At 38.1% G+C, this 24,515-nt stretch overlaps 2 protein-coding genes across 14 annotated transcripts in view; both read left to right on the forward strand.

Moving 5' to 3' along the window:
- The window catches only part of frmpd2 (FERM and PDZ domain containing 2), a 451,768-nt gene that overhangs the window by 320,997 nt on the left and 106,256 nt on the right, over window positions 1–24,515 (forward strand). The window lies entirely within an intron of this gene.
- mms19 (MMS19 homolog, cytosolic iron-sulfur assembly component) overlaps window positions 1–24,515 on the forward strand; it is a 43,500-nt gene that overhangs the window by 15,974 nt on the left and 3,011 nt on the right. For 4 of the 13 annotated variants that reach the window (XM_087275199.1, XM_087275200.1, XM_087275201.1 and 1 more), the window contains 19 exon segments: window positions 583–721; window positions 2,114–2,268; window positions 3,620–3,698; window positions 4,053–4,178; window positions 6,426–6,507; window positions 6,585–6,682; window positions 8,886–9,008; window positions 9,256–9,423; window positions 12,557–12,641; window positions 13,189–13,291; window positions 14,999–15,073; window positions 18,185–18,311; window positions 18,456–18,562; window positions 18,815–18,871; window positions 18,960–19,146; window positions 20,832–20,914; window positions 20,989–21,153; window positions 22,962–23,021; window positions 23,432–23,532. In XM_087275199.1, coding sequence (XP_087131325.1) covers window positions 583–721; window positions 2,114–2,268; window positions 3,620–3,698; window positions 4,053–4,178; window positions 6,426–6,507; window positions 6,585–6,682; window positions 8,886–9,008; window positions 9,256–9,423; window positions 12,557–12,641; window positions 13,189–13,291; window positions 14,999–15,073; window positions 18,185–18,311; window positions 18,456–18,562; window positions 18,815–18,871; window positions 18,960–19,146; window positions 20,832–20,914; window positions 20,989–21,153; window positions 22,962–23,021; window positions 23,432–23,532 — 2,120 coding nt within the window. 13 annotated transcript variants of the gene reach the window in all.

Genomic DNA, 24,515 nt, shown 5'->3' on the forward strand with positions numbered 1-24,515 from the left:
CTGCTCATTTAAAACTTCTTTTGCAAAGATTTCTGTTAAAACATTTCTATAGTTTGCATAAAATGTGGCCTATAAAGAAACTTGCGTCTGCATTAATCCTGCATTAATATGTCATTTTTGATATTAGTGTTTTAGTGCAAATATTTGAATGATTAAATATAAGCACAATAAGAATGAAATAAGAATGAGAATTGTGGAGACATGAACACTGCTTTAGATTTATTTATTTAGATGGGCATGTTATATTTTGCTTGGTTATATTTTGTGTTTTTTGAACTAGATAATAAGATAAGCAATATTGAATTTAAAATATATATATTTATTACTATAATATTACTTAAAAAATGGTAATATGTTATGATATTAAAAAAATTGTGGACCTAAAAGAAAGTCAATACTTCCACGATAAAATGCTAAATGTTTTCTTTTTGTGTTGCAGATTTAAACATACCTTTTTTGTGGGAAAAATGGGTCTTTTATAGTAATTAATAGTTATTTTTTGTATTTATTTTACAAAGCATTTCTAATATATGTAGCTATTGATTGTATTCGTTAGCTTATTTGATTTGTGTGTGTGTGTAGGTTTTCCAGACGGCCAGTGAGAGGGTGGAATCGGCTGGTCTTTCGGCTCTGAGCTCACTAGTGTCCTGTCTATCCCGTTCTGTGCTTAATTCTGACTCGGAGGATTCACTGCAAGTCTTTCTGAACCTTGTCCTCAAAGGTGTGTGTGTGTGTGTGTGTGTGTGCGTGTGTGTGTATGTATATATACATACAATTTATTTATTTATGAAGTAATCAACAAATAAAGGCTGATTTATACTTCTACGTCAAGCACACGCGTATACTCCGGCGAAGCTTTCGCATAGTTGCAGATCTCTTGCCATGGCTTATGCCAATGCTGACGTGCACCTCTCAAAAAATTTAACTACTCATCGCAACGGCACGTAGAGGAAGCTCTGTGATTGGTCAACTTGGGAACGGTGATGAGCATGGGCGGTGCTGAGAGCCACAAGCCCGATGAAAATTGTTTACTAGTGTGGAGTCCTGTGAAGTAGTGATGGGAATCACGGATCATTTTAACGACTCGGCTCTTTGAGTCTCGTTCATCGAGATGAACGAATCTTTTTTCTGAGTCATTTCGTTCATTTGGTTCAATTTGCCAAAATATTATTAAAATGTTATGAATTGCTTCCAAAAACATCTACAACTTGCCCAAAAGGTTGATCACACGACAAATAAGTCATTAACAGAATACTATAGGAAGGAGAAAATAATAATTCAATGTTGGTATTGTCGTCTCTTTGCTCAGCTCACCTCTTCATGTCTTCAAATGTCAGTGGTTCATTCAAAATACACAGACAGTCACATATAATCTTAACCAATGTAAACAGTCTGAGCGGATAGGAGCCATGATCGTTCGTTGTTTACGTGACAGAATGACTCAAACCCGAGGAGTCGAGAGATGAACGATTCAATTCTTTTTCGGCTCTAAACGCGTATGATTGGCCCGTGATGAACGAGTGACTCGGACCCGATAGAGGACTCGAGAGGTAAACGGATCAATTCTTTTTCCGGCTCTAATTGCGTATGATTGGCTTCCGCCAATGTGATGAAGACTTGATGAACGAATCACTCCCTGAGAGGACTCGTAGTTCCCGAGTCATATTGAAGATTCGTTCAAAATGAACGAATCATTCATGAACGACCCATCACTACTGTGAAGGAGCTCTAGATGTAGACTTCTGTTTTGTGTGTACCTTAATATTAAAGTTGTTGCACATCAGCCGGTTCCCGCCTCTGAATGAGTGAGTTTTAGCTACTTCTACATTAAGGTAGCATTCAGAAAAAAAATCAAAACACCAGCAGAGAAACTCAACACAGAGGAACATAACCCGCTGCCAGCCTGGTGTTTCAGAAGTGTTATTGTGGAGCGACACAAATACGTGCAAGACAGTTGCTGTGGGTCACACTGATCACTCCACGCAGAAGTATAAACCAGCCTTAACAGGTTTCATTCAAAACAACATTTGTGTTTTGAAGATTAACCGAACATTATGTTTGCAACATGAAAGCAACTAAGTGATGATCGAAATGAACTCTCCCTTCCTGTCAGACTGCCAGCATCATCTCTGTGAGCCGGACCTGAAGCTGGTGTGGCCGAGCGCTAAACTCTTGCAGGCCGCAGCCGGAGCCTCATATAGAGCCAGTCTAATCGGGACGCAGGCCGTCATTCCTGCCTTGCTGGACCAATACAATAACAGGACACAGGTACAGTCTTGTGCTTACACGCTCAGTGCTTACATTTACTCAAGTCTTAAGTTAATTTTGAGGAGAATAATAATTGCATTGAAAAATAGGGGTGTCAAAATCGAAATCGATCGAAATTTATGCTCAATTTCGATTATCGAATCAAAAAATAGAATCGTCGATGATGCCACGCCCCCATGTCATGTCAGCTTGGCTGACCAAGCGGGAAAATAACAGGCTTGTTGAAGTGCTTGTTAAACTGTAGACGCAGGAGACCCGTCGACAGAGCTTAAACCCTCTCCTCTTCCAATGAAGTCGCCGGTGTGGAAGCATTTTGGATTTCCAGTGAGTTATGTTGACAATGTTCGTGTTGTCGACAAAAAAAACACAGTTTTGCAAGCTCTGCTATGTACGTATTACGTACGGTTCGTCCGATAGACAAAACCGGCATCGCAATCCTCCGCCCGCCCCTGCTGCAAATCCGCTCGCGAAAAGTACACACTCAGGCCCTGTTTACACTGTCTGTGTTTGTACCTCTGAAAACACACATCACGTGACCGAACAGACACAGACGCACACAGCCATGCGCTCGAGACAGCAGGTCCAGGCAGTCAGAGGACTGCTTCAATCTTTCACTCACTTGTACTTAGTCATTTTAGCGAACACCTCAGATATTGTTGGCTGGTTCCTGTTGGTTGTGCGTCTTTTTTACCGACGCCATTATAACGACACAGATCACTGCCTATTCACGAGTCCCGCAGAAAAAGTGATTGACAGGTGGTAATTATGTGTGTGTCTTGCCTTTATTCATTTACTGTATGATTTGGTTATGGGTAAAACAGACCATGCAGGTCAGGTAGTTTAAACGGTAGGCTACAAATAATTTATTGGTCATTAATTAATTAATTATTCATAATCGAAAATCAAATCGTGCCTTCAGAATCGAAAATGTAATCGAATCGAGAATTTGGAGGATCGTGACACCCTTATTGAAAAATAAATATGCATACGATAGAAGTGTGAACCTGGTCTCACGATTTGGTTCGGTTACTGTTATCATGTCGTATTTGCAATAAAACTCGGTCCTTTAAACAAGCAGTCAGATATATGTACTGTACCTTTAATTTGACCTGCTCAAAGAAAGCACTCTTTTTGAATGCATTAAACAAAACTCGGGTACATGCACAGAACAACATGAGCACTTATAGCAAGTAAATAAATGTAAATATTGTCCCGCTTGCTTTTTGAGCATTGTCAAGCAAGTTGTTAAACGCCTATGATTGATTGGGAAATAATTCAAAAATAAAAATCACAATTCTGACTTCAACTATATATTAGTATCTTTACACATGGTGTATTGATCTGTGTGCAGTGTGCTCAGCGGCGCACCCTTCTGGAGGTTCTGCAGGGTTTCGTTCAGCCCACTCCGCTCAGCCGGCCTGCAGATGGAGGTATGTGAGAGGAGCACATGCTCATAACACATTCACCACCACAACAGACTTCTGCTGCGTCCCAATTCACCTACATAAACTACCTTATAAAAGTATCCACTTCATTTTGTGAGGAGAAAGCACATCATATTGTTTAAAACAAACCATATTGATTTTGTTTAGTTTGTCCCTCGTAATCTTTAAGTGAAATCTTAAATGCACTTCCTATATGTTTTGAGTTCAATTCTCAGATTAGGTCTGTCTGAGGTATTTGGTCGTGGCTAACACACTAAATATAGGATATAAATGTTTGTTTAACATGCGGTGTCGTTGTGTTTCTCTCTGTCTCCTGTATATCCACACACACACATGAAGAGGAGAGTGTGTTGGTTGCGTTTCAGCAGTCGTTATGCACTGTGGTGTTTTCTGCATTAAGCGAGACGAGCGCTGGTCTGCAGGTGACAGCCACACGAGTGCTCACTGCACTATCACAGCAGCCAGGTGAGCGCATGCACACATTTCTGATCGTCATATATGTAGTCAACAAGCTTTCAAAAGTAAATGTCAAGGCATTTCTAATACATCTTGCGATATTGAGTATTAGGGTTGTCATGATACTGGAATTCTGTACCATTCGATATGGAAATTTTCCAGCTAACATTTGAGCACGTTCTTAAACCGTGATGATTTGCCATTGTGTTCACATGCGCAACAGAAATGACTGTGATTGGCCATGAAGGTCATCAGGTTACCAAACTCACCACTGTTTACCGAGTGCAACAACAGATGAAACACACCACTTTATACTGAGTGTAACCGCAGATACAGGGACACTGGAGCGTTTTAAAGCCACGTCAATCAGCTGGTTTGTCTATAAGCTGACATACGAGTGATCCACTGATGAATTGACTGACCTTCACGGCTTTAAAACGCTCCAGTGTCCCTGTATCTGTTGTTACACTCAGTATACAGTGGTGTGTTTCATAGTCTTAACAGCCAATCACAGTCGATTCTGTTGAGCATGTGAACACAATAGTTAATCAGCGCTGTTTAAGAACGCACTTAACAGCGCTCAAATGTTAGCGGGAAATGGACATTTTTTAAATTTCAGTATTGATACATACGAAATTTCAGTGTTGTGTCAACACGACTGATTTAAAGTTTTGTTCAATTGTAAATAAAAGCTGAGAAATATTTTTGTTCCACAATGATGCCTCTTGCATGTCATGTATTTTGGATGAAGCCTGGGTCATTTCCGGCAAAAAAAATAAATAAATAAAAAATTGATGGTTGAATAAAAGTAACTTTAAGTCAAAATTTGCCAGGGATGTGAATCATTTCGTGCGTGACTGTAAATCCTTGCGCTGTAATTGAATTCTGTGAAGGAAGGAACTTGATTGTGTGACAATGAAACAGGCAGAGATTGTTTCTTTTGTAAAACAATGACCTAAATCTTTATGAAATGACCTAAATCTTTGTATAAGGGCCCTATTTTGTTTTATATTAAGCATACTGATCATTTTTGTGTGTATTTAATTAATTATATGGGTGTTATAATGACCAAATCAACAAAATAAAATCCAAATTATTCTTATGATTTTGTTTTCACTATAGTTGGACAAAATTATATTGTTTAAAACATCAAGTTTATAAAATTAATTATTTCAGATTTTGTTGCAAAATAAAAAAAAAACATGTAATTATGTATGTATAATAATTCTTCTTCTTATTATTGTTATTATTATTATTATTATTATTAATACTTGTCTGTGCAGCAAGATTATTATTAGTAACAGACTATGTAAATATACTATGTAACTATATACGTTTACTATATGTAAATATGTAAACAAACTATTATTTATGTAAATATGTATCAATTCTATATAAATTTAACAAGAATATATATATATTTTATAATAAAAACAACCAAATAGAAGTTATAAATGTCGCCAATGTTACTAACTAAAATTAGTTTAACCCCTTAAATGTCACCATCTCGTAACCAGGATGTTTTTCAATGAACAAGTTTCTAAACCTGAACTTATCTTGAGAAACTGTATTATATGGATATTTCACCTATCATTTTCAAGTGTGAGATCCAAATATGGGGTGACAGTAAATATATTAAATTAAAGCAATAATTGTATATAAATTAAAAAATAAAGTAAATAAATATTATATACAGTTAAAGTGCAAATTATTCGCCCGGTGAATTTACGTTTATTTTTTTATACATTTATAAAAAATTATATGTTTTTTTTTTTGTTTAACAGAGTCTGGAATTTTTCACAGTATTTCCTATAATATTTTTTCTTGTGGAGAAAGTCTTATTTGTTTTATTTCGGCTATAAGAAAAGCAGCTTTTATTTGTTTTTTTTTTGTTTTTTAAACATTTTAGAGTCATTATTATAAGCCCTACTAAGCATCTTTTCTTCTCGAAGGCCTACAGAATAAACCACTGTTATACAATGACTTGCCTAATTAAGCCTTTACATGTCACTTTAAGCTGAATACAGGTATCTTAAAAGTATCTAGTGAAATATTACGTGCTGTCATCATGACAAAAATAAAATAAATCAGTCAATAGAAATGAGTTATTAAACCTATTATGTTTAGGAATGTGCCAAAGAAATCTTTCCATTAAACAGAAATTGGTGAAATGTATACGGAAGAGCTAATAATTCTGACTTTAACTGTATAACATGTTCACAACGCTTGCTGGCACTCTTGTCTTGCTCCTCACAGGCTTGCTGTCTCAGACTGATGTCGAAAACGCTGTTGATCATTTGACCAGACTCATTTTAGAAGAAGAGGAGGCTCAAGTCAGGTAGTTCAAGGTCTCAGCAACGTTTACACTCATTATTCCATCACAGTTTTCCCCAGTCTGACCTTTCTGTCTCTCAGTTTGGCAGTGGTGGAGTGTTCAGGCTCTCTGGCTCATCTGCATCCCCATGCCTTCGTCTCCAGGATGATTCCTCAGCTGAAGGAAAAGATCCTGTCAGGTGGGACTCTAAGAAGTTTGGGATAAAGTACATCGAGGATGGTTGTTCTCGCAGAGTAGAGTCCGACAGGCTTATTTACAGTGTGAAGTAAAGCAGAGCAATGTTGAATAACACTAAGGGGGGTTTATTCTGGGAAAACAACCGTCCTGGATTTACTGTATCCTGCTTATTACATGCAGGGTTCATACGGTCATGGAAAAGACTTTGAGTGGCTCTTTATTTAAAGGGTCACGAAACACCAAAACACATGTGTTTGAGCTGTTGACAGTCGTATATGTGTCCCACACTGCTTAAAACACTATTAGGACACCGATATTTCACTAAAAAGTGTAAATTGGTTGTTTTTGCATTATTTCAAGCAAATTCGTACTTCCGGTTTGAAACGAATTTTTGAAGCTGCATCACAGCTATGAGATAATAGCGTGTATTCCAGCGTGCAGACTGGACGCCTGTGCCAGAGTGTGTCTTATTACGTCTTACAGTGTGCTGCATTAATGCATGAGTAAAGCTTGGTTCAAACCAATCAGCGCGCTCTATTGTGCAACTTCATTAATATTCATTACTGTCACAGTGTGTAGACGACAGAGACGCCACGTTGTGTTGGCAAAACAAGCGTAAAGTGTTGCTTTTATAGTTTGCTGCAGTTAAGTCTTGTTTTCATTTTCTCTCTGTGAGAGCGCAGACTCACGTGTGGATTAACAGTGTACGCGACGCTCGACAACAGTAACTTACGTGTCTAATGCTGCGTTCACACCAGATGCGGAACGCGCGTCAAGCGCGAGTGATTTACATGTTAAGTCAATGCAAACGCGCGAATACACATCCTGCGGTGCGATATGCGCGAATGTCGCGGAGCGAATAACGTGGTGCGAATAGAGCGATACGCGTGAGGCGAATTGAGCGTTTGCGCGTTTGACGCGCTTAACGAGCGTTTCGCGTGAATCTTTAGAGTTCAAAAATCTGAACCTCAGCGGACATTCGCGCCACGTTAACAAATCAGAAGCTTGCTCTTGTGGGTGCGTGATTGTGACGTTGAACCTGTTGATGGTGTCCCGGGGCAAAATCCATGTTAGCCATTTAGCTATGAAGCTACAGTCACCGGGCAAACAGAAGCCCTACCCGTCACGTGAATCCGCGTCTGTTTTTGAGTGAATTTGACACGCGATTTAAGCGGATTTGACGGTCGAATGAAGCGGGGGTTGACGCGCAAATGAAGCGAGTAAACTCAAATGTTCACACAGCAATTTACGCGCGAATAGCGCGATTTATCCGCACGTTCCGCGTCTGGTGTGAACACAGCATAACGAGGATTATTGTTTACCTGAGAGCTGTTCTCATCTGCAAACGTTGAGATCCGGATTCGCTTGTAGTCTCCTCTTAATAAAGACGCGGCTCTAGTTGCTGGTGATTGTCCTGTCTCTGCAGATTTGGTAAGTGAGCGACCAGTGCTCTTTGTTTATTCAGTTTGTTCGTATCGAACAAACTATTGCACCGAGTGTAAACATGTTAGCACCACAAACAAACTTTAACCTCGTGTAGGGTTTTCATCGCATTTTATGACCCGAATAACACACTCGGCTTTCTGACGCTATCTGCCGTGTGCATCTAAGTTTCCGGGAAATGCAGAGGGTTTTTTTTTTTCTCTCGTTCGTCGTGCGGTATCAAACATTGCATGAAAAATACACGCTTAGAGCAGTTCCTCGAATCAAATATCTCGTTTGTCGTGAGGGACATGAATGAATTCCCTGAATGAGAGAGCCAGACTGCAGTTAAAGTCCACCATTTAATAATTTGGCAAATAATTCAACAACAGATGTCCATGTAAACACAATCACATTGTCCCCTGTGTGTGTATTTTGACTCTGAAATTCAGCGCGCCCAAATAGACACTCCCACACCATCCCACTTTAGTTCCTCCGACACTCCCCCCTAAACAGAGCTGGACACGCCCACTTTTCTGACTTTTTCCAAAGTAGAGGTGTGAAAACACCCTGCTGAAACCAGGGGTTTCATGGCTCTTTAAAGGCACAGGAGCAAAATCTGCTCCCTCTGACCCAAATATTGACATTTTCAGCATGGCATATTAAATGATCTGATGGATGCTTTGACCTGACACTTTCTGGATACACAAAAGACGTATTTTAAACTTGGACGTAAAATTGTAGCTCTTTAATATGTGATGTTGCTGTACTCTTCTTTACAGATGAGTGTAGTGGTGCAGTACGTCGGCGGTGTGTTGCAGCTTTAGCGTCAGTATCCTCTCAGCCCAGCGTGGTGCAGGAGAGCTCTCCGGTTCTTCTCCAGGTCCTGACATCAGCCCACACAGGTACACAATACTACAAAGCTTCATGTTTCTGAAATACTACATGATAAATAACGCAATAAACAGAACGTCAATACGGTATAGGCACAAGCACTTTTTAATTTTCAATAAGCCAGCTCAAACCCTTCTGATGAACTGTAATGCCATAATAAAAGTATCCCATGTATGTTACTATAGTATTTTCTTTTTATATATAGTATTTCAGTATTTATGTCTCTGGTGTAATCCTGAAATGCTGTTCATTACTCAGGCTGCTGCGGTTTCTCTGTGGAGGAAGTGATCGCCGTGTGCATCAGTTTGCAGAGGATAGCAGTGCATGCTCGCGATAATGAGGCGATTGGCCAATTCTTCCATGACATCATCATCCCGCGACTCCTAGGGCTGACTTTACAGGCGGCGCTGCAGAGTAAAGACTCCGGTCAGTGTTTGGCATTATTTGTGACCCTGTTGGAAAAATGTGTGCACCGGCTGATTGCAAGCTGAATGCAAAACTAGTGAAATATGACAATGGATATGAAATATTGAGGTTTTCACAATAATCAGTTGAATAATTCATCCCCCAACTTTGAGTACGTTTACATGGACGCCAATGCTCCCTGATTTTAATATGATTAAGACAATACTCTGATTAACAGTCTACCATGTAAACTGCGATTTTTAATTACCTTAACCCGGCTAAAGTCATAATGGAACTAAACAGAAATCAGATTAAGATGTGGAGTATTCCTGCTTTTGTGGCATTAATGTCGTCCAGCACAGACATGTAAACACTGCAATCAAACTATTACCGTCATGTAGAAATTTCACGCATTTTGTGACAGGATACTCTAGACCAGGGGTGTCCAAACTTTTTGGGCCGAGGGCCAGATGCAAAAAAAAAAAAAAAAAAAAAAAAGTTGTCCCGGGCCATTTATTACATACATTACAGAGACACGCGCATATATATATATATGTGTGTGTGTGTATGTATGTGTATGTATATATGTATATATGTATGTATGTATGTGTGTTAGTGTGTGTGTGTGTGTGTGTGTGTGTGTGTGTGTGTGTGTGTGTGTGTGTTATGGAATAATTTTAATTTGTTATTTTAATTCATCGTCGAACTGTGTTTCTAGAAAGACTTTTGTTTTTAAAATCTTGAATCTTCTCTGGGCAAATTACACTAGCAGCTCTCATCCTTTATAAATTCTCCTTCAGTGAAGGGTTTCCTGTGCTGTGCGATTAGCTGGGCTACATCATAACTAGCCAGCGTAGAATTTTCTTGCACTTTATTAGCATGAAAAAGCTGATAGGGCAGCTGCTATTTGTTTTACTTTTTGATCTCGTTCGGCACCAGTGTAAGAGCCGAAGGCCTGGGGCCTCATGTACGAAGACTTGCGTGGAAATCTTACTAAAACATTGCGTACGCACAAAGCTGTAAATGTGCGTACGCAGAAAAAATTTCAGATGTATGAAACACTGCGTACGCCGAATCTCACGCATATTCTTTTGTACATCTGAATGAACGTGAAACTGAGCGAAACATGCACGAGCACAAAACCCCTCCCTGCCTCCTCCCCCGTATGAATATGCTAATGACTATGCTAATGTAAAAACCCAACGAAAAAGCAATGGCAAAAGCAAGCAAAAAGAGAAACTTTGAACAGAATGTGAAATGGAGGTGCTGCTTTCGGAGGTAGACCGGAGAAAAGCGGTGTTATTTGCAAGTTTGTTCGGCGGAATTAACAACAAAAGAAAAAAAAATAGAGTGGGAGAGTTTAGCTGATACGGTTAACACAGTTGGGTCTGAACATCGCACTGAGTGCATTTAAAAAAGAATTAGTGTGGTTTATATCTGTAAAATGTTGCAGTACCCTTCGCAGTCTCAGTGGCGCACCTCATAAGAAGCATATGATCATGTACTGACACGTTCGAGCATAACTCTGCTCGAATCCAGCGTCTGATGAATTCATCCTTCTTTTTTTTCCCCGCTACATATCAGATTTTGCCCACTATTTATCACGAGAAAGACAAGTAGGAATCATCAATAAGTTTGTGCATCATATTTTATTTGCACATTTATTGAATGGAAATGTTTCTGATTCACGCATGCAAATTTATCTTCACATAGTGTCTTTATAGCAATGTGCGTGCAGTAGATAGCTCAGATTACATTGGGAAAACAGGCGACCGCTGCAAATTGTGCTTTAATGTTTAGCTGGTCAACTGTATGGTATGGAAATCTTACATACCTACTATATGAACCCGTCTCATACAGACGCCATTGCAAGGATCAGACACTTTGTAGAGAAGAATTTAACACAACTGCCTCTAGGAGTCGCCAATGGAAATTAAACAGACACGCACAAAAAATGTGCGTACGCCTGCCAGAAACCTGCCGTGAACCTGCGCAAATTCCCACGTTCAGTTCATTGTTAGTAAATCCAAACGTGAGCGATTCTGAGCGTGAAACCTGGCGTACGCAAAGTTTTTGTGCGTACGCAGCGTTGATACATGAGGCCCCTGATGTTTTATTTTATAATGTCTTTTAATATTATTTTCCTGCATTACTGCAACTGATTCCTGGCAAATTAAACAGGCACATATTCCACTGACCTCTGTGAAGAAATATTCTTTGCCCCATCGTGACTGAAATTTCCTGCACTCACTATTGATTTTCCTTTTTCTTGCTTGTGCCATGGCTCTCCAAAACGTGATTATGAATTATGTTTCTTTCAGTTTGTTTGGTTCGTTTTACTTCATAACAGGAACTGCTGCCTAATTCAAGGCATGTAATAGCGACAGCCAGTGGTTATTTATTGAATTACATTCATTTTTGTATAGCGGGCCAGATTCTATTAATATTCATAAAAATGAGGCATACAGGGCCTGAGTTATATACTTTCTAAATCAGGCTTTAGAACTAAAAAACCTTAAAGCGGTTTGTGTTGAGGTGGTTCATCATAGGACAGACAACATATATATTAATATTTATCACTTTCAGCAGTTCTTTTTGTAATTTGAAAGGGTTTTCTGTAAAATTACATTGAGATATTGCATTTATTATACTGTATGAGGGTATGGGGAGACTTTAAAAATAGGTAGCCCTTTTTTTGTGTGTTTATTATAACACAGACAATATATACAACAATTGTTTTCAATTTCAACTGTGTTTTATGAAATTTTAAAGGGTTTCCTTTCAAATGATACCAAACTTTTGTATGAACACCTCTGCATGTGGGTATGGGAAGCTTTTTAAATCGGAAGGCCAAATTCACGCCGAATTACCCTAGAGGTAAACTGGTTAATCAACCTCAATCCTGATCAAAACTCCTAAATTGCTTAGAAAATTACAGGGTTTTAAATCTTTGATTGCCAAATTCACAAATGATGTCACTGGTTTGGTGAAAAACACACAACATGACTATAATTTAGCAGCAGGCATTAGACTTTATAGTGCCAGTAATTGATTTGGTTGATTTCTTTATTAATCCCACTGAAATTCCACACATCCACTAGCCCATTGTTGCTGGTTTGTGTTGTGTATCTGTAACTGTGGCTTTATTCTGCAGGTCAGATCAGTCCACTCACAGATGAAGCCGTTCTGTCTGCTATCGTCCCTGTGATCAGCACAGCCTGTGCCGCTCTAAAACCAGAGTGAGTCACACTAACAGTTGAAGTCAAAATTATTCGCCCTCCACTGAATTTTCTTGTCTTTTAAAAATATTTTCCAAATGATGTTTAACAGATTACGGAATTGTTCACAGTATTTCCTGTAATATTTTTTTCTTAACACATAATAGAACATGCATGTCATTCTTAAAAATATATCAATAAATTAGTCATTTTAACTGTTTTAATAATCAGACATTGGAATCAGAATGTGAAAACGCATATCTTAAACAAATAAATAATAATAAATGTTAACAAAAAGGTGCAAGAGTAACAAAGGCTGGTCGTCAGACACACACATGAAAATATACTATAGTAATGAATAGTAAATACTATATTTTTAACCACACTGACACCTTCAATACAGAAAGAGATGTTGCACAATCAGCTATAATGTTGCTACAATTGGTTTTTACGTATGGGCGATATATATTGCATCATCAAAAATGATTGCGCTCATGTCCATGTGCTGTATATTAATTATTGTGACATCCTAATCAAATGTTCAAATACAAGCCATATTGTTTAACAGATCGGCATCTCGTATGGCGGCCCAGGCAGTTTCTTTGTTTCTGGATGGAGACACGTCCTTTCTGCCAGAAAATGCCTTCCCTTCACAAATCCAGCCACTTCAGGTGAGACCAAATCAGTCATTGTGAACCAGCAGGATTACGTTTACCAATCTGGTTGTGTATGGTGCTGCATGTACTGCACGACTGGTCTAAAGCACAAAAATAACATGTTTGCAAGTGAATATACTTGTTTATCTAATAAAAACAATGTTAAAGTCTGTTATCCTTCTTTCAAAAACATGCGTTCTATGTCTATATGTCCGTCATTGTTTTGGTCTCTCAAAACAGGCCACTGCCAGTTTACCCAATTATATATCAGCACCCCAGTGTTGCCCTAGTGGAGATAACAGGATGTTTCATTTTAATCATTAAGGCTGCTGTATGTAGACGTGGACGAAAATGTGACCTACAGATGAGAGTAGCAGCCTCGGAAATAGATTTAGAGTTATAAAAATCCACATGAGGTGGTTTTTAATTGGTAAATAATACAGATATTACAAGGCGGTGTTGTTTATATTGCACATTTAATGCACGATGGGAATTCAAATTGCTTTACATAATCAAGAATAAAATATAAAAAGAAATAAAATCACAGAAATTAAAAAAAAAAAATTATAATGTGTTAAAACAAAGCAAAAAAGTCAACATTAGCTTAGCAGCTCACAGTGTAATGGCCCATTTCCACTGAGTGGTATGGTACGGTTCGGTTTGGTATGCTTTTATGGCCGTTTCCACTGTCAAAAGGCGTACTGAACTGTACCGTACCACTTTTTCGGCATCCTTTCGAAAGGGTACCAAACTTGAAAAAGGGTACCAAAAGGCGGAGCTAGATGCGAAGGTACGTCATTCGCTTGCGCAACAAGCCAGAATGAAAACAAAAGACCCGCCATGTTTGAAATTCACAGCCGAGAGATCTTTCACAGCGTAAATATATATACATATAATAACAAGCCACGGTCGACCCGGGCTCAAACAAACCTTGTCGTCGTCTTGATGAACAGCCACAAAGCCATGGAGTAGAACAGAATCTACCCTGTGCCTCGTATTTGTTTACGAGCCAGTCTGAAGCGTGAGCAGTTTCGCTTTCTTGCTTGCGCTCGCCGCGCGTCTATATCTGAAATAACAAACTTCTTGAGCTGATGGTAATAACGTGCGCTTGATTATTGACGTGCTTTTGAAACCCGATCCTGTCAGACACTAAAAAAACGCTAGAGTGACACACGAAAAAACAAAGAAGCGGGAAAAAAGGAGCACGTTATTTCTTCAGCAAACGTGAACAAACTGCCCTGTTTTGATTTTTATCATCACCTTTTGGACTAATATGTACTCTGAATGATGGAGTGACTCTCTTAACAGAGGCTACATGTGCTGCTGAAGATTACAGACACAGATCAGAGGTTTTCACTGACTGTAGGCTATACTTTGTGTTGTTTTAAACCTAATTAAGGACTAAATGTCTGCTGTGTGTAGTTTTTCTGTACTTGGTAACATATCGAGGACTGTAAGGGTCGAAGGAGGGGTCGGAGGAAAAAAATCCCTTTCCGATATGTTAAATTTGGACTGCAATACCTAGTTCAACCACTAGGGATTCAATCCTACATACTGCACCTCTAAGCCATTACATCTCAATCAATGAAGGTTTGTCTAACCTAAATATCTCTCAGCTCATCAGTCACTAGGTTACCTTCTATTTTCATGTGCAGCTTTTGTCTGTAAATGAATGCAGTGTTAGATTATGTCCTGCCTAATATTGGTATTGTTTTCTTACAGAGTCAGGCAGACTCCCGGGGGCCGTCTCAGCTGGTGTGTTTACTGATGGCCTGCGTTTGCTCTCTTCCACGCAGTGTAAGTTACATCAAAGCCCTAATCAGAATATTCAAGTACAGCTCAGGTTTATTTTCTGATATTCATTCATATTTTTTATGTTCATACTTGTAAAACTGTATAGTTTGAAGGAAATCAAACTGCAAGTTAAAGTGTGTTTTGGGTGGGTCAGTCAGCAATAGCAATGCAAAAAGTTGATTTATGGATTATTGCTCTTCATAACATTTTTACATCTTTACTTTTTTCCTCAATTCTTTTTGTTAATATTTTGCTTTTAGAATTAGAGATTTATATAATCAAACTAAAGGCCAATCGATATTATTATTATTATTTTTTTAAAGACATATATGACTGTATGTATGTACATGTATGATTTGCATATTCAATATATATTGTTTTAATTTAAAACTTTTAGTCTTTATTCTTTGGCCCAGAAGTCTACTGTGAAAACATGCAGTGCATCCGGAAAGTATTGATAGCGCTTCACTTTTTTCACATTTGTTTATGTTCTAGCCTTATTCCAATATGTAATGGCTTCATTTATTTCCTGAACATTCTACACACAATCCCTCTTAATGACAATGTGGAAAAAAAGAGTTTTTGAAATTGTTGCAAATTTATTACAAATAAAAAAGCTGCATGTCAAAGCACAAACCAATGATGAAGACAAAGGAATTGTCTGTAGACCTCAGAGACGGGATTGTCTCGAGGAACAGCGGCCTCCATCATCAATAAGTGGAAGATGTTTGGAACCACCAGGACTCTTCCTAGAGCTGGCCGGCCATCTAAGCTGAGTGATCGGGGGAGAAGGGCCTTAGTCAGGGAGGTGATGAATAACCAGATGGTCACTCTGTCTGAGCTCCAGCGTTCTTCTGTGGAGAGAGGAGAACCTTACAGAAGGACAACCATTTGTACAGCAATCCACCAATCAAGCCTGTATGGTAGAGGGGCCAGACGGAAGACACTCCCCGTCTGGAGTTTGCCAAAAGGCATCTAGAGGACTCTCAGGACTAGGGCTGCACGATATTAGGAAAAAATTGACATTGCGATATTTTTTTTTCCCTGCGATATATATTGCGATATTTAGAAATTCAGAATCAGGAGTTTTGAACTGCTCAAAAATTAAATAATCAATAATTCTATAATAATTTGGGTAATTTTTTAAGCATTTTTATAGAATATAAAAAATTAATAAGTAAAAACACTGAACAAACATTTTTATAGTTTCTTTTGGGTTGTTTATAAAAAAATATGACTTAACTGTCAATTCAGATAAATCAAGCATCTAATATGTTATGATATTAATACTAAATGTTGTTTTTACTGTGATAAAGGTGAGCTCATTTGGTGAATGCAAAGATGACACTTTATTAACACATTTAGGAATTAACACAAGTGACAAAATAAGTAATTTAACTTTTTATTCAACAACTACAAACTTTTTATTACAACAATTACAAAACAGAAGGAAATATCTTGTCACAAAATTGTAAAAATATAAAAACAGCTAAACACTAACCCCGTGAGTGGATTAAAAAAATAAACATGTTATAAAACAAATAAATTGTTGATAAGATAAACTTGTTCTAATAATTACCAACAATTAACTTTACAATGAATAAATAATATGGCATTTTGATGCTGAAACTATGTATCGTGCAGCCCTACCTCAGACCATAGGAAACTAAACTCTCTGCTCTGATCAGACTCAAATTGAACTCTTTGGAGTGAATGCCAGGCGTTACGTTTGGAAAAACCCAGGCAGCGCTCATCACCAGGCTAATAGCATCCCTACAGTGAAGCATGGTGGTGGCAGCATCATGCTGTGGGGATGTGTTTCAGCAGCAGGAACTGGAAGACTAGTCAGGATAGAGGGAAAGATTTGCTTCAGTACTGTGCTTCCTGAAAGTATTCGTAGCGCTTCACTTTTTCCACGTTTTTTTATGTTACAGCTTTTCCAAAATGGTTTAAATTGATTTATTTCCTCAACATTCTACACACAATCCCCTATAATGACAATGTGAAAAAAAAGAGTTTTTTAAATTGTTGCAAATTTATTAAAAATAAAATCACATGAGAAATCACATGTACATCAGTGTTCACAGCTTTTGGCGTGAAGCTCTAAATTGAGCTCAGGTACATTCAGTTTCCACTGATCATTTATTAAAAAAATTATTTATTATTATTATTATTTTTTTTTAATTAGAATATGCAAGAAGTACACAAAATGGGAACACATACAAACAATTTTTTTTACAATTACTAATGTTACAACTGCTGCTGCTGCTGCTACAGCCACAACCACGACTACTACTACTACTACTAATACTACAACAACTGATACTACTACAACAATGACTACTACTACTGATACTACTACAACAACATCTACCACTACTACTACTACTACTGATACTACTACAACAACATCTACCACTACTACTACTACTGATATTACTACAACAACATCTACCACTACTACTACTACTGATATTACTACAACAACATCTACCACTACTACTACTACTGATATTACTACAACAACATCTACCACTACTACTACTACTGATATTACTACAACAATTACTGCTACTACAACATCTACATCGACAACATCTACTACTTCTGATGCTACTACACCAACGACGACGACTACTGCAATCACTACATCTACTAACTCTAATACTACTACCCCAATGATGTCCACTACTACAACTACGACAACAACCACAACTACTACTACAATCACCACTGCAACAATGACTTCTACTATTACAACTACAACAATGACAGCAACCTGAATAATGACAGTGGTAGACATATTTATAATAATAATAATAATAATAATGAGGAGATAACAGAAGGACAAGTCAAGATAGTAATAATAATAATGGTAATAAAAGTAGAAGTAATAATATTAATGATAACAGTGAGGAGGTGAGGTCCACTGATCATTCTTGAGATGTTTCAGCAGCTTCATTGGAGTTCACCTGTGGTCAATTCAGTGGATTGGACATGATTTGTAAAGGCACACACCTGTATATATAAGCTCCCAGGGTTGACAGTGCAATCCATTTCATGCATTTAAAAGAAAAATGATGCCAGATGTAAATTTAGTAATTTTCGCAACAGGTGGAGATTCCTGACATGGACCGGCTTCTGGTGCAGCTGGAGGATCTGAGCTGTACATCTCCACATCTGTTTTCTTACACTTTTGCATCAAAATGCATCGCTGGTCTGGTCAACAAGAGGCCGGCAGGTACAAACAATCCGATCGATCTCATGTAATCTCTGCAAATCTCATGGCCTGAATTTTATGTGGATGTACAGTACGCCAGTGGAATAATAAATGAGGTATTTGAGCCGTGGAGTTGATTTACCCGATCTGTCTGTGTGTGTTCAGGAGCGGCTCTGAACGCAGTGCTGGACCGAGTGTTAAAGAGGGTCAGTCTGGAGCTGGAGGAAATGTCATCCACGCACAGAACACAGGCCTTCACACTGCTGATCTGGGTAATAATCACCACATCACTGGACCAGCAGCGTTTAGCATTCAGAATGAACTGACCCTTCTAGGGGTTTGGTATGTTTATGTTCTGTGATAATGTAGCGGTGTGCAATGGGTAATACATGCACAGGGACTTTTAATTTCGAATTTCCCAGCTCAGGTGGAACTCTTATGCCATTATAAAATTGGTTAAATAAATTATGATTTATAAAATAAATGATTAAGCAATATTTTTTTGATGATTGTTTTTTTTTTAGGTGGCCAAAGCTCTGCTCTTACGGTACCATCCGCTGTCAACAGCCCTGACCGACAAGGTAGTGTGTTTTCTGTGTAATGGTCCTGCTGTTTCAGTCTTTCTCTTGATATGTTTGTGTGTGTGATGGCTGTTGTGTGCGTGTTCAGCTCTTCTCTCTGTTGAGTGACTCTGCGTTGGGATCTCTGGTGGCTGATGGTTTCTGTGTCCTCATGAACGACTCGCCGGATGTGCTCAATCGAGATTGTCATGCTGATGTTCGCATCATGTACAGACAGCGCTTTTTCACTGAGAACTCAAGCAAGCTGGTTCAAGGTTTCAACTCGGCAGAGCAAGGTAACGCCATTACCACTTCCTGTCCTCATTACCAATATGACTCAAACACCTTGTTTTCATTTGCATGTACATTTTAAGTATACAGTTAAAGTCAAAATGATTCGCCCTCCTGTGATTTTTATTTATTTATTTTATTTATTTATTTTATTTATTTAATTATTATTATTTTTTATATTTCCCAAATGATGTTTAACAGATTCAGGAAATTTTCACAGTATTTCCTATAATATCTTTTCTTCTGGAGAAAGTCTTATTTGTTTTATTTCAGCTAGAATAAAAGCAATTTGTAATTTTGTAATCGTTTTGAAGTCAATATTATTAGCCCCCTTAGGCAATATTTGTTTTTGATTTGTCTACAGAACAAACCATCTTAATACAATGACTTGCCAAATTACCCTCGTTAAGCCTTTAAATTACACTTTCAGCTGAATACTAACATTAGAGAAAAAATATTACAAGAACATAATCACTTGAGAAATATTGGAAAAAGAAAAAAATTTGCAGGACGGCTGGTATTTTGGCCCTCAACTGTATTTTGTTTAGCAGATAAGCATTTATATGGCTAATAAATCTTTTTTGTTTCGTTTTATTTAGTTTTAGTTTTTATTTATATAAAAAAAGCTGTAAAGGACAATATTTACATCTTGAAAGAAATGCTCTGTCTCAGATCTTTATAGAATAAGTAAATATTAAAACTTTTACTCCAAACCTTATAAATCCAGTAATTGTCCTAATAAATCCAGTAATTGTCCTAATAAATCCAGGAATTGTCCTAATAAATCCAGTAATTGTCCTAATAAATCCAGTTATTGTCCTAATAAATCCAGTAATTGTTCTAATAAATCCAGTAATTGTCCTTATAAATCCAGTAATTGTCCTAATAAATCCAGTTATTGTCCTAATAAATCCAGTAATTGTTCTAATAAATCCAGTTATTGTCCTAATAAATCCAGTAATTGTTCTAATAAATCCAGTAATTGTCCTTATAAATCCAGTAATTGTCCTAATAAATCCAGTAATTGTCCTAATAAATCCAGTTATTGTCCTAATAAATCCAGTAATTGTTCTAATAAATCCAGTAATTGTCCTTATAAATCCAGTAATTGTCCTAATAAATCCAGTAATTGTCCTAATAAATCCAGTAATTGTCCTTATAAATCCAGTAGTTGTCCTAATAAATCCAGTAATTGTCCTTATAAATCCAATAATTGTCCTAATAAATCCAGTAATTATGCTTAAATCCAGTAATTGTCCTAATAAATCCAGTAATTTACCTTATAAATCCAGTAATCGTCCTAATTAATCCAGTATTTGTCCTAATACAAACTGGGGGCTAATAATTCTGGGGGGCCAAATATATTTAACTCTTTGAAGGAATAATGATCACATAAAAAAAATAAAATGTTACAATATATTGAAAGACAAATCTTATGTTTTAAATTCTAACGATATTTCACAATATTACTGTATGTTTTTAATAAATAGTAACTGTAATGAACATAAAACACTGTATTCAATATAAAATAAAGTTGAAAGCCAGCATGAACTGGAAGTCGCAGAGACTTTTAATTCAGTATGTTGATGTGCTTCCAACTGAAACGGTATATTGAGTAGGGGACGGGGCTTTATTTATGATTTCACACAGGCTATTTTAAACGTCTGAATTACATTCTTTTGTTCTCCAGCAAAGAAGTCTTGCTATTTGAAAGCGCTGTCACACATCGTCAATAACCTACCTAGAGAAGTGCAATTGACGGAGCTTCCTGCGGTGAGTTTGGTTTCTTCAGAAGCTTTCAGATGTGTGTTTAAGATGGTGTTTAAGTGTTTGTGTGTTGTGTGCAGTTGCTGCCGCTGCTATTGGAGGCTCTGTCGTGTGTGGATCAGGGTGTTCAGTTGTCCACACTCTCCTGTCTTCAGCCAGTGTTGCTGGAGTCTCCTGCAGCTCTCAATACTCAGCTGGAGGCGCTGTTCACTCGTCTGCTCGCCCTTACCACCAGCCCTGCCATGGTGCTTTATTTTATTTTGAGTAACACTTTACTATAGGGGTGTTCATGAGACTGTCATGGAACCTTTAAAACCAAGACATGCGTCAATTACAATGTGAATGAGATTTTATGCATGCGTATGACATTTGCTCAGTGACCCGGATAGAGACTGAAATCACAAATTTACAACAATTTGGTGCCGTGACCCGGATATTGAGTGAAATCGCAAATTTACAACAACTCGGTGCCGTGACCCGGTACAGACTGAAATCACAAATCTTCAACAATTTGGTGCCGTGACCCGGATATTGAGTGAAATCGCAAATTTACAACAACTCGGTGCCGTGACCCGGTACAGACTGAAATCACAAATCTTCAACAATTTGGTGCCGTGACCTGGTACAGACTGAAACCACAGATCTCCAACAATTTGGTGCTGTGATACGGATAGAGACTGAAATAACAAATCTCTCAACAATTTGGTGCCGTGACCCGGATAGAGACTAAAATCGCAAATTTCCAACAATTTGGTGCCGTGACCCGGTACAGACTAAAATCACGAATTTCCAACAGTTTGGTGCCGTGACCCGGATAGAGACTGAAATCACAAATCTCTTAACAATTTGGTGCTGTGACCGAGATAGAGACTGAAATCACAAATTTGGTGCCTTCAACCGGATAGATACTGAAACCACAAATTTCCAACAATTTGGTGCCGTGACCTGGATAGATACTGAAACCACAAATTTCCAACAATTTGGTGCCATGACCCGGATAGATACTGAAACCACAAATTTCCAACAATTTGGTGCCGTGACCCAGATAGAGACTGAAACCACAAATTTCCAACAATTTGGTGCCGTGACCCAGATAGAGACTGAAACCACAAATTTGGTGCCATGACCCAGATAGAGACTGAAATCACAAATTTGGTGTCGTGACCCGGATAGATACTGAAACCACACATTTCCAACAATTTGGTGCCGTGACCCGGATAGAGACTGAAATCACAAATTTGGTGCCGTGACCCGGATAGAGACTGAAATCACAAATTTGGTGTCGTGACCCAAATAGATACTGAAACCACACATTTCCAACAATTTGGTGCCGTGACCCGGATAGAGACTGAAATAACAAATTTGGTGGCGTGACCTGGATAGAGACTGAAATCACAAATTTGGTGCCGTGACCCGGAATAATACTGTAATTACAAATTTCCTACACAGTTTTCATCTTTGTCATGACAACAAAACTGGTCATAAATCTGTCATAAACATGATTGTCATGAGGTCATTTTAATTGTGGCTTGAATATGTTTTTGATCACATTTTCAGTGCAACAAACTGTATTTGTCATCAAAATGTGTCATTAAAAGTGCCATTACTCTGTCAAATAATTTTTAAGAGCGACATTAATATTTAATGACAGTTCAATGACAGATTTAGCTTGTAAACTATAGTTGAGGTCAAAAATATATTATTGACGTTGTTATAAAATGAATCTATAGTGGCTTCATCACAATCGGGTTTATGACAGGTTTATTATGTTGGTAACGTCAAGGTGTCATGACAAAGGCAAAAGTAATTGTGATTAGTGATGCGCGGGTCGTTTTTTTTCCAAGTTGTCATAACAAACAATGTCATCTTTGCATTTAAAATGACAACAGAGCTAATGACAGTTGTAATAAGCCTTCATAAAACCTCTTTCACATTCATGTCATGATTATAAAGGGTTAATGACAGTCTTATGAACACCCATTCTGGTAAAGTGTTAACATTTTTGTTTTGCGTTCAGACGAATCTGAGCTAATTTTATTGTTCGTTTTGACAGAAAGTGAGAATGGCGTCGCTCCGCTGTGTCCATGCCCTGTCTCGTCTGCCTGAACATATGGTAAGGGAACCAAACTGTGTATATGAAACTAAATCTACACACAATTTTCTGCAAAGCAAAGAGGGTAACAGTAGAGTTGTTTGAGCAAGCCATACTTGTGTTATTCTGTAAAAAACTCTCTTGCTAAATTAAAATAATAATGTGATTTAGAGTCTTTTTTTGTGTAAAATAACTATACAATGAGGGTGGCGAGGCAGTGGTTAGCACTGTCACCTCACAGCAAGAAGGTCACTGGTTCGAGTCCTGGCTGGGCCAGTTGCCATTTCTATTTGGAGTTTGCATGAACCCTTGCAGGTTCCAATTGATCCATAATAAGGATCTGCAACCTGCAGTAATAAATCATTTTGTCTTTAAATCACGGGTTTGATTGTGTGTTATATGGCTTTGTTGTGTGTGTGTGTGTGTTTCAGGTCATGCCTTTCCGTGCCCGAGTCCTGAAGGCTCTCGCTGCTCCTCTGGATGATAAGAAGAGGCTGGTGAGGAAGGAGGCCGTAGCGGCTCGAGGAGAATGGTGAGAAAAAACATACTGTACCCAAAACACAGATTTACTCACGGCAGAGTAGGGGTGTACCCATACACTCTGACAACGATTTAATTCATATTTAATTATTTCCTTTTTTTTTTTTTTAACAAGGACATTAAGATTAAAGACATTATACAGCACATCAAAAAGTACCTTTTATTAGGCTGTGTAAAATCAAAGTTTACATTGTTTATTTTGCTAAAACACATTGTTATTCTTTAGGTGAACAATTAATGGCGGCAAGTTCATCTACTGGGGCAAAAGTTTGTTTTGTCCTCCATCAAATCTGAGCATCTGCTTCTGTGTCTGGATTGGCTCCTCCTCTTGTCAGTTTGATGCTTCAGCACAATTTTTCTAGCCACGCCCCTCTTATCGTTAGTTTGCTATGATTGAATAATGTGCAAAGACAAAGCCACGCCCCCTACTCAATATTCAGTTTCAGTCAGCAGTACATCAACATACTGAAACAAAAGTCTCATTGGTCACATCTGGTTGACAGACTTTTAAGGTCTCATGAACGTTTTTTTAGATGTTAGTATCAGCATGTTCGTTTTAAAGATGTCCATAATCTAGTGTGCTCCAAAACGGTGACAATATTTGCATTTAGACGACATAAACCTGATATAAACATCCAAAGCTTGCAGTTTGTTACCTAAATTGGTCAACTTTTTTAAACATCACCTGATTCATTCATTCATTTTCTTGTCGGCTTAGTCCCTTTATTAATTCGGGGTCGCCACAGCGGAATGAACCGCCAACTTATCCAGTACATTTTTACGCAGCGGATGCCCTTCCAGCCACAACCCATCTCTGGCAGACACACACACTCATACACTACAGACAATTTAGCCTACCCAATTCACCTGTACCGCATGTGTTTGGACTGTGAGGGAAACCAAAGCACCCGGAGGAAACCCATGCGAACGCAGGGAGAACATGCAAACTCCACACAGAAACGGCAACTGGGCCGA

The sequence above is a fragment of the Danio rerio genome, chromosome 12 (assembly GCF_052040795.2).
Source record: "Danio rerio strain M-AB ecotype USA chromosome 12, GRCz13ab, whole genome shotgun sequence".
Taxonomy (NCBI): Eukaryota; Metazoa; Chordata; class Actinopteri; order Cypriniformes; family Danionidae; genus Danio; species Danio rerio.